The sequence below is a fragment of the Trachymyrmex cornetzi genome, unplaced genomic scaffold (assembly GCF_001594075.2).
Source record: "Trachymyrmex cornetzi isolate Tcor2-1 unplaced genomic scaffold, Tcor1.1 scaffold334, whole genome shotgun sequence".
Lineage (NCBI taxonomy): Eukaryota > Metazoa > Arthropoda > Insecta > Hymenoptera > Formicidae > Trachymyrmex > Trachymyrmex cornetzi.
Window position 1 is genome coordinate 23,317 of NW_017298047.1, and position 10,384 is coordinate 33,700.

The 10,384-nt window shown below is 34.4% G+C and overlaps 3 protein-coding genes across 4 annotated transcripts in view; 1 reads left to right on the plus strand and 2 right to left on the minus strand.

Moving 5' to 3' along the window:
• LOC108763002 (dynein regulatory complex subunit 7) overlaps window positions 1-4,594 on the plus strand; it is a 21,607-nt gene extending 17,013 nt beyond the window's left edge. Inside the window, exons 4-10 of the mRNA XM_018510287.1 lie at window positions 2,427-2,684; window positions 2,916-3,072; window positions 3,320-3,383; window positions 3,459-3,671; window positions 3,744-3,959; window positions 4,021-4,257; window positions 4,376-4,594. Of these exons, the coding sequence (XP_018365789.1) occupies window positions 2,427-2,684; window positions 2,916-3,072; window positions 3,320-3,383; window positions 3,459-3,671; window positions 3,744-3,959; window positions 4,021-4,257; window positions 4,376-4,558 (1,328 nt within the window). The 3' untranslated portion in view covers window positions 4,559-4,594. The remainder of the gene's footprint in view (window positions 1-2,426; window positions 2,685-2,915; window positions 3,073-3,319; window positions 3,384-3,458; window positions 3,672-3,743; window positions 3,960-4,020; window positions 4,258-4,375) is intronic.
• A 69-nt stretch (window positions 4,595-4,663) lies between these two features.
• On the minus strand, window positions 4,664-7,038 carry Bili (FERM domain-containing protein 8 Bili). Of its 2 annotated transcripts, none has more exons than XM_018510298.1 (7): window positions 7,025-7,038; window positions 6,795-6,928; window positions 6,262-6,711; window positions 5,726-6,183; window positions 5,444-5,602; window positions 4,806-4,971; window positions 4,664-4,742 (listed from the first exon to the last, which is right to left on the minus strand). In XM_018510298.1, exons 2-7 carry the CDS (start codon window positions 6,883-6,885, stop codon window positions 4,702-4,704), a joined length of 1,365 nt encoding a protein of 454 aa, XP_018365800.1. In that variant the 5' UTR covers window positions 6,886-6,928; window positions 7,025-7,038; the 3' UTR covers window positions 4,664-4,701. The 2 variants fall into 2 exon arrangements, with proteins under 2 accessions (XP_018365800.1, XP_018365799.1); XM_018510297.1 differs by having other exon boundaries at window positions 4,806-4,986.
• Window positions 7,039-7,882: 844 nt separating this feature from the next.
• LOC108763005 (eukaryotic initiation factor 4A-III) lies at window positions 7,883-10,128 on the minus strand. The gene is made up of 5 exons (XM_018510290.1): window positions 9,987-10,128; window positions 8,929-9,264; window positions 8,590-8,812; window positions 8,250-8,504; window positions 7,883-8,166 (listed from the first exon to the last, which is right to left on the minus strand). Exons 1-5 carry the CDS (start codon window positions 10,126-10,128, stop codon window positions 7,914-7,916), a joined length of 1,209 nt encoding a protein of 402 aa, XP_018365792.1. The 3' UTR covers window positions 7,883-7,913.
• Between the last annotated feature and the right edge of the window lie 256 nt (window positions 10,129-10,384).

Sequence of the window (10,384 nt, forward strand, 5' to 3'; positions counted from 1 at the left end):
CTGATGGCTCTGAGATCTTGGATACACGGTCCTCTCTTTCTATCTTATGGAAAAGGTAGGAAAAGTGGGGGTAACTAGCAGTCCAGAGGTATATAGTATTATAGTCAAAGATCACAGCAATATCTCACGTAGCCTATGATACACGCAGTCACACATACGTGTCAATTTTCGTACAACGAATTCGTTGCGATAAAGCGTCTAAATCTAATTCTAAGAACTCGACGTTGTATGTTCGCGTAAATTACATGTTTGGGAACTATTATTTCGTACATTCGGGTTGCAAAGCTTTCATATTAAGCAAATGTTGTCACGACTTGACAGCTGAGACGCCATGTTACACTAAGAAATGGTAAAAAATATATCGATTCCGAAATTTTTGATCATTCTCAGCGTAGACTCCACTTCACAAACACGTATTAATGCGTATACTCCAATCCTGGAAAAGGATTTTCCAATTCGTGAAAGAGAAAAAGAGTATCCGTTATACAAAAATTATACGTGTTTAAGTCGGTAATACAGATCTTTAGGATCCCCTTAACAGCCATAAATTAAAACGCGACCGATCGCGCGTTTGAGAATATATAATGATAATAAAATAAATTATATGCGCAATACGTTTCAAGCATACGAATTTTATAGTTGAACGTTGATAACAATCCAGCAAATACAAAGTTACATGTAACGTACCCGTTAGTTGTAATTTCCCATTCAACATATAACTGTAATATAACACGTGTTATATTAGGCGTTGTTTACAATATGTGAAGCAAGCTTGGTTTTAGAAGTAAGAGTAAAGCCCGATGTCCACGATGCTAGAAATCGGTCCGAGATCTCGGACAGAGAAAAAATTAACAAATCACATTTGAACAATTTGATCACATGACTATTACGATTGATCAATTCTTTCTTCATCCAGGTCTCGGACCGATTTATACCATCGTGGACACAAAGCTTAAGAAATTGACCAATCACAGTCGATTGTGAAAAGAATAATCGACTGTGATTGGTCAATTTCTTACTCTTACTTCTTACTTCGTGTATTGTAGATGGGCCTTCACAGTTCATGGTGGAAATATATAAGGTGAAACAATACGCATAATGGCGGTAGCAATACTGGAAATAGCCAATCAAATATGTCCGAATATGTACTTTCCTACCTATAATAGCGCAGGTTATACTGGAATAGCCAATCAAATATGTCCGAATATGCACTTTCCTACTGCGCATCTATCAGATTGCTTCACCTTATATATTTCTACCATGTTACAGTTATATTGTTGAGTGGGAAATTACAACTAACGGGTAAGTTACATGTAACTTTGTGTTTTGCTGGGAAATTATAATAAATTATCATTCGCATTTTGGTATTTTAACCGGTCCGACTCGCGTATTACCCGAACTCTGTTTAACGAAGGTTATAAGAGCTAATCTTCATATCGATAAAAAATTCAAAACGTGAAGAATAGGTATTTCGGAAAATTATAGCGTAATAGGAAATAGTTATTACCTATAAAATATTGCGTCGAAACAACAACCCAGCAAACACAAAATTACATGTAACGAACCCGTTAGTTATAATTTCCCACTCAATAATATAACTGTCAAACACATAGAGAATGGACTACGCGATCCGTGTGTCAAAATGGTCGATAGGGATGAGAGAGAGGGACCGTGGCAGACGGCCGTTTCTATCTCTTTCCATTCAATGATGTAATGGGAGAGAGAATGAGAGGGCGATTGGCCGTCTCCCACGGTCCCTCCCTCTCATTATTGTCGACCACATTTGATACATTACTTAGATACGGATTCCGCAGTCCATTCTCTATGCTTTGATAACTGTAATATAACACACACACAGCTCTGAGAGTCTTATCGTCTGAAATATCGATTTTAATTAAAGAATCTAATGAAGATACCGTTATTTTAATTTCAATTTGAATTCTACTATCTAATATAGATATGTATATATATTTAATGGGTAAATTTTTGATTAGATATATCTATAGATGTAGTCAATAAAATGTTTTAATTGTTTACACATAATTTACTTAATCTTCATTCTTAATAAATCTTTCGATTAATTATTTTAAGTTTGAAATTAAAAATAATGTAGGCTCCAACGAATAAAATTCAAATAATTAAATTGTAAAAAGGCAAAAAAGCCACGCTTGTTTATTTTATTTAAAAAAAATTAAATCTAATCTACATATATATTTAAGATATAAAATTTATTTTCGTTATAAGCTCGAAAAGATAAAAACTTTAATTTAATATATATGTATAATATACCTTTTGTCACATCTTTTTCGTAAAAAAATGAAATTATACATATGATCAAAAAGTTGAAATTAAAGTCAATGAACATAATAATAATATCAGTTCCCTGATTCGTTACATATTTATTTATCTATACATAATTTTTTCAGATTTTGAAAGACGTTATCCACGAGGTAGTAAAACAATACTTTACAAAAAGTCCAAAGTAAAATTATATGCGCCGTTCTCTGAAACCAACAGTTTGATTCAAAGAATAACTGTTTATGAAGATTACGAATATACTACTCCTGTCGAAAGTTACGAAAAATATTTGAATAGAGTTGACTGTCTTACGGAATCCAATAAAAACTTCACTACCGGTATCGTCACGGATTTCTTTGAAAAGGGCCGACCGGATCATTGTAAAGGTATAATTCGGAGTAAAAATGTTACAATACGTGAACTCTGCCCCAGCAAAGTTACATGTAACGTACCCGTTAGTTGTAATTTCCCACTCAACAATATAACTGTAATATAACACACGTGTTATATTACAATTATATTGTTGAGTGGGAAATTACAACTAACGGGTACGTTACAAGTAACTTGTGTTTGCTGGAGCGTATCGCTTTATATTAACGATATAAAATATTTTTTAGCACATCGTTATCTTGCATCCGACAGTGATTCAATAAATGACGAAAGAACAATAGAGTTTTATGATAGCCTGCAATTTGATGGACTCTCGCGAATCGAGATGGGTCCGCTTTATTTGACTCAACATTACGTGGACCGTGAAGATTTTGTGTATTACAGGTAAACCGATAATGTCTATCATATTTCTATTCTCACCATGTCAGGTCTCTCGAAAAGTTCTAACATATCGAAAGAAAATCAAATCTTTCGAGCTTTGCACATTTCTGTTGCACGTACAAATTTTTCTCATACAATATGTATATGTAATACCATTAATAACTAATATTGTTGCTATTTTTGTTAATAATAAATTATTATCAATAATATTAATATTAATATTAATAATACTTTCATATTATTTTAATAGACATGCTGAATTTTTGGTGGAAGACCACACGACGGTGGACGATATTCATTCTCGACACATCTCGGTAATCTCCTCGTATAAAAATTGATGAAAAATTTACAGCGTACATGAGATGATTAATTCTTTTTGCATCTTGCAGAAAATCATTGAGAAGTATCATAGAAACGAGGACATTCCGGCTTCCAAAGACATGGCTGAACGCGAGTTCGCGGTGATCGGAAAAGAAATCTGCATTAAATTTCATTACGAACAAAATCGGATTACCCAGGCTACTCGTACATTTATAAAACCGTCGATAGGAGACAGGGAAGATCGTTTAGTTTTCAATCCCATGATGACCCACGGATATAACGTAAATTCTCCTTATAACAAAAATATTAACAAATAGAGGAAGACGATAATCTGAAGTCTTTATTTTTTGCAGCCCGATCCAAACGCACTGCCAGAGAAAAACCTCGATCTCTTTTACGCACTCGATAAACATCTGAAGGACGAAGATCGCTCCATACTCCAAATCAGAGATGCTGAAGAAGATATCGCGGCGTTCCTGCGAAGAAGAGCCGATGAAAATTTAAATCCGCAGCTCACAGTTTCGTTATTCGACAAAAATCGAATAGCCGAAACAATTGAATTAGACACGGTATTTATCAACGATCTAATTGAATTTTTTTTTATTAATCAGCCTCACAATTTGCTTTCAGGAAGGAATAAGGCAACCGAGTCAACGCGAAGATATTATGCAAGAGATAAACGATTTGGGACCGTACCTCGCCCGAATAGGCAATCCGGCACACATCAGTAAAACGGAAGCATATCTGCTGCGCGACGATTGTTTGAGCGACTTCAAGCAGACGTCCATTGACAAAGCGAATCGTATTTTACATATGATTGAAAAGCAAGCCACGGAACTAGAGAAGATGCAAGCCCTTCTAACGCAGGTTTGTCAGAAGCTTCGTTCTGCCCATTCGTTCACACCCAAGCACTCTTTTCTACGTGTATCAATGTTTTCAACATTGATGTATTTTCATAATTATTATAAATAACATTTACATGCAGACTGTGGATTTATCGAAAACGAAGAAGGAAGAGATGTTAGCCAAGATAAACGAAATAAGCTTCAATATGCATGTACTGGAAACGTATCTCAATTGGCACAGAGGTGTAGTGCCGCAGAGATACAGGGTATTGGTAGATCGTTTACGGCGAAATCCGCATCTTCAAGTACTTCAGAAACATTGAAACATCATATTAAAAAATATGTATACATATAAGTATATTAGCTCGCGCGTATAAGAAGAATTTCTTATATATTACAAAAATCGTACTCGTTTTATATCGTCAGAGAGTATATTGGCATCACAAAATGTACAATCACAATGTACTTATCGAAAGGACCACGAACCCATTTGACCGATACATCGACCTGAAATAATTTTGAAAAGTAAATAAATTAACATATGAAGATCTTGTAGTATCGTTTCATTACCTTCATCATCAAAAGTGGCCAACGTAAATTTACTGAGTTTATTTGTGAAGCTTCCACCGGGGAAAACTAACGAATGCTCCAACTGGTCATTGTTGCTATCGCAGTTAATAAATTGACGACGATAATCCTCCGCAAATCCAGATATTAAAGTATCCATCATTGGCGCCTGAAATAGCGATCTCTCTCTGCTGTATGATATTTCGTTTTCATAAAAGTAATTATGTAATTTTCGAACGATAAAGGAGCCAACGTAGAGTGACAATACAATAATATATTACTTTAATTTATATATATATCAATAAACGTTTCGATCATATATCTGATCATCCTCAGTATTACAAATCAAACCAAAGAGAACTAAGAATCCTTGCGTGACGGACTTTTATATTAGTATAAGTAATTTGTAGAATGATGAGTTAACGATAATATAGCAAGTAGCGGTTGATATTGATTTGATTTGTAATACTGAAGATGATCAGATATATAGTCGAAACGTTTATTGATATATGTGTAAAGTAATGTATTATTGCATTGTCATCCTGCGTTGGCTTTTATGCTCCTTTATCGTTCAGATTTGATTTGTTCGGAAGCCATTATTTATATAAATTATGTAATTATTTTCAAAATGATTTATTTACCTGTCTTGAGAATACTTGTAGAATCTTATAGACGCGCGCTCCGTTCTCTCGTACCGGAAATTGCAGAAACAAACAAGGTAGACAATCCGGATTATTTTCATCCGAAGGTTTCGCCATTTCCCAGCTTAATTCCGAGTATTTTAGCCCTAATAGCAAGCTCTACATAAATATATTTCAAATGTTACTATACTATATATTCTATAGATGTATTTTATATAAAGTTTCGTTCAAAAAATAATCACATTTAAATAAGAATTTTGGCTCAATGAATACTGTACTTACGCACTGTATGTCGTCGACTATGAACACTCCCGACGTATTAATCGCGATGAGAATCTGCATATCGCGATTAGTGATCCATGATGCTAGGCCTCTAACGGGTCGCTCGATTTGCCCTTGAAAGAAGGCTGCGCCGTAGCACGGTAAGTTCCAACAGAATTCGAGATACTTTCTGATCAATTTCTTGGGATTTGCGTTGGCGCTACCATTATGACTAGGTATTCGTTTGTATTGCTCTAAGAGATGCGCCTCAGGTGCTCCCTTGCCACCCACCAGTCCTAATCCGAGTCCCAATCCTAATAGAAGACTGGGAGAAGCGTAATGATGCGGTAAAAACCGGCCGCGATGTCTATGGAAAAATGCCAAGGTGTGGGTTTGTGCGTTATAAGGTCCGAGTTCGATTCGAGCCTGTAACGCTCCTAAACTAGCGTAACGTGCAGGACCATCGCACGCGTACCGTCCTGGACAGAAGACAAATTATATTATACGAGAAATTATATGTATTATTTTAGAAAGGAGCTTATTCTTTCGTTCCATACCTTGTAGAACGTTGTACCTGGCTTCTGCGTAAAGTAATTCAAGAACTTTGATATCCTTGATCTGTTCTTCCTCCGACTTTGAGAGAAATATATTTCTACGAAAATATAACAAAGGCTCCTCATCGTCGGAATCTTCTGCATAAGAGCTGTACTTGTTTACAAGATAATTCCATTTCGCAGCTAATTCCACGGGTTTGTGTGTTGGACGTAATTGAACTTCCAGCTGCGAAGAACACATCCATAGTGCGAAAATTGGTGTAGTGGTTGACAATGAGAATCTTGATAGACCCAGCTCCGCTTCTGATTGCACTATCGTAAAAATCTGTTGTGCAGTCGTATTTTGTTCAACTTCCATTGTTAGAAATACCCCTGTCATTAGATACACAGCTATGCGTACTGTAGGTCTTCCTGTATTCGAATACTGTGGCTGGTTTGTCGTTGTTTTATTTACTGTAAATAAAAAAGGGGACAAAAATAGTAAATATTGAAAAATATCAGTTCCTATAGATTCAAAATAATTTATAGACACATACAGGTGGACGAGTGTCCTTCCGCTTTGTAGTCATTTGGATAGCGACGCAATGGTTGTCCTCTCTGGATCGAGCAATCATTTTGTTGCTCCATTTCCTTCAATTTTTCTTTAATTTTTATTGATTGAGTATAGAATCTATTAATAGAGGAATAAAAAACAAACTGTAATTACACATACACATTGACTTATACTGTTAATTTATTCACTCTCAATTTCGTTAATATCACTTACCTTCTTAATTTAAAATATTGTAATCACTATATATGTATATATTATTTAAAGCTGCACCTTCATAACACACCTCCAATGTTATTATCACGAAAATAAATAACTATTCTTATTACTAATCGATTATTGCATCTTAAATACTTCGCCCACATTTTTAATGCGATAAACAATATTTACTTGTATTTATAGAGTTACGCATTGTTAACGTAAGATTTTTAGTTTTCCTATTTTGGCTTCATTTCGGGTCTAACGCGTGTTACTATGCTATGCCGCGCTGCCATCTGAACTGTAGGGCAACTACAGCAGTTATTGATTATTTGTATGTAGATATATAGAATGTATGTTATGCATATTACTTCAATGCCGTTAGTTTCTATATTGTAACTAATATTTACATAGAGAAAAAATAATTAAAGTCATAAAATACTTTATTGACAAGATCTACTCATACTTCTCATAATTTTATACATAAGTAATATCTATATAATTCATGTACAAAAAAGAATTTATTCTACATTCTCATAAAAGAATCTGTTATCAATGATGCATTCTAGTAGATGTAGAAAGTATAGTTAGTTTAGTTTTCTCACATATTACATTCAAATAGTTTTATATGATGTAAAAGTGATGGAATACTTTTCTCCGTTTATTATTGTTATAAGAAAAATATACGTTACATACTAAAAATAACTTAGGGATACTAAGCATCGAAGGGTTTTCAATCTTTAAACTGGGAATTATTTGTATGGAACTATTGGAACTCTTACTTTGGGAACTATTGGTATATGCTGTTATTGATAGAATCATATGATTTCATGTATATTAACGTATAATCGAAGTTAAAGAATTTTTGTACGTGTGAAATGTTTAATTTTCGCATAAATCTCGTATTTTATATTAGATCAGCCACATTCATCGGCATTTCGTCTATTTGTGTAGAATAATATTGTTCGATATCTCGAAGAATTCTGATGTCATCAGTTTTTACAAAGTTTATAGACACACCTTTGCGTCCAAAACGTCCTGATCGACCTATTCTATGAATATACAATTCACGATTGTTAGGCAAATCATAGTTAATTACGAGTGACACCTGCTGAACATCGATTCCTCTTGCCCATACATCGGTTGTAATTAACACACGGCTGTAAAAAAAGGAACGTGTTGGTATAATTTTTTGCAAAAAATCAAATATTTTTAAATTTTATTTTTAGAATTTAATACCTACCTCTGACCAGATCGAAACTCTTTCATTATGTTATCTCGTTCTTTCTGTGGCATATCTCCATGCATGGAGCATACCGTAAAATTAGCTTCTCGCATTTTTTCCGTCAACCAGTCTACTTTACGTTTAGTATTACAAAAGATAACCGCTTGTGTTATTGTTAACGTGTCGTATAAATCACAGAGCGTGTCAAATTTCCACTCTTCTCGTTCCACAGCAACGAAGAATTGCTTGATTCCTTCCAATGTCAATTCATCACTGGAATTAGAAATAATTAGGATATATACACAACATATAACATATATACAAGTTTAACAATAAAAGTTGAAGATAAATTATTTACCGTTTGACAAGGATACGGATAGGATCTGTCATAAATTTGCTAGTCATTTCAAGAATTTCATGCGGTAAAGTGGCCGAAACCAAAACAACTTGTGTTGCTGGTGGGAGATATCGATACACATCATATATTTGTTCCTTGAAACCTTTGTTTAACATTTCATCAGATTCGTCAAGTACCAGCATTTTGATAGCTCTGGTTCTGAGTACTCGCCTTTTAATCATATCTAAGTTTCAGAATGTTATACAGATGTTAGTGTTAAAAATTCGTTCTCACATTAAATATATATAATAAAAATATGCATACAATAAAATTATATATATAATAAAGTATGATACCTACCGAATACTCTACCAGGTGTACCAGATACAACATGCTGGCCATAATCGAGTTTTCTGATGTCTTCTCCAAGATTTGTACCACCAATGCAAGCATGACATTGTACATTCATAAAATCTCCCAATGCAAGGATAACTTTCTGGATTTGAGTGGCAAGTTCTCGAGTTGGAGACAAAACCAAAACTTGAGTTTCTCGTACTTGTGTATCCAGTGACTGTAATATCGCAATTGAGAAGGTAGCAGTTTTTCCTGTACCAGATTGAGCTTGAGCGATAACATCTCTGCCTTTCATAATAGGTTTAATAGATCGTTGCTGAATAGCTGATGGTTTTTCAAAACCTATGTAAAAATAAAAACGGAATATTTAAAAACATTCAAGTAGTAACTGTTACAAATTTCATTATTATAAGTTTTTTAACATTGTGATAACTAAGCTACAAAGAAATTATAAAGATAAAAAAATATAATAAACACCACTATAAATAATATAAACATAAGAATAAGTAGCTAACAATTACAATAATCAATATTTTCACAGAACAGATATGTGTATTGAGTTGATTATATATGTAAAATATAATCTGCTTTTTTTATAATCATCTGAAGATCTGAACTACATTTAGAAACATCATCCCTGTATATCATTTTATCCCTGTAGGTATTTTTTATGGCTGAACTAGAATACACTTTTGGAATTTAAAGTGAGATAGATATGTTTGATATTTGGAAAAAGTTTTAGTGCAGGAAAAAAAACAGACTTCTTGTGCATTGTTTATCGAATGTTAAACAAGGATAGAGTGATGCACAGGGCAACTCGGGTGGTATGGTATTTCCAAATGTGCTCCTAAGATTCAATGGTCATGTTCAGCACACTCAACTGTTGTGGAGCAGATCCATGAGCACTCGCTGCTATTGGTGTATTCTTCTAGATCATCCAATAGCAGCGAGCGCTCATGGATTCGCTCCACAACAGTTGAGTCTGTTGAACGCGACCAATTTAAACAAAATAAGTCCTGCAAAAGCTGAGGTTAAGTTGACAAATAAAATAATAAACGACGTACCGTACGCATAGATTCCGCGTAACAATTCGTCACGGAGACCCATGTTGTCGAAGGTAGGAATAACCTCGACATCTTCGCTGGTTTCGAACTCAACGTTCGATAAATCTTCCGTTTGCGCTACACGACGTGACTTCTCCGCCATTTTGCCAGAATGTTCGACGTGGTTCGACGTACCTGTACGCGTCTTAGCACTTCCAATGAAATGTAAAAAGACTTTCCGAAATGGAATAAACTCGTGAAGTAAATCCAAGTAAACCTATCGTAAATGTAACCGCGTTTTAGAAAGAAATCGATTACTACGCCTCTATATGCACAAAACGCCCCTTTAACTACGTAGTACTGCAACCACGGATATTTCCAGTAGGTAATATATCTACGGTAGTTGATTTTGTTAAAAA

Coding starts and splice junctions, on each gene's coding strand:
- Bili (XM_018510297.1), bottom strand. CDS start 6,885: ATGGAGCAACAAAATGATTGCTCGATCCAGAGAGGACAACCATTGCGT. Junction 6,712..6,794: donor GGAAGGACACTCGTCCACCT/GTATGTGTCTAT, acceptor TTTTATTTACAG/TAAATAAAACAACGACAAAC. Junction 4,743..4,805: donor GGCCACTTTTGATGATGAAG/GTAATGAAACGA, acceptor AAATTATTTCAG/GTCGATGTATCGGTCAAATG.
- LOC108763005 (XM_018510290.1), bottom strand. CDS start 10,128: ATGGCGGAGAAGTCACGTCGTGTAGCGCAAACGGAAGATTTATCGAAC. Junction 9,265..9,986: donor ACGCGGAATCTATGCGTACG/GTACGTCGTTTA, acceptor ATTTTTACATAG/GTTTTGAAAAACCATCAGCT. Junction 8,167..8,249: donor GAGTTTCGATCTGGTCAGAG/GTAGGTATTAAA, acceptor CTTTTTTTACAG/CCGTGTGTTAATTACAACCG.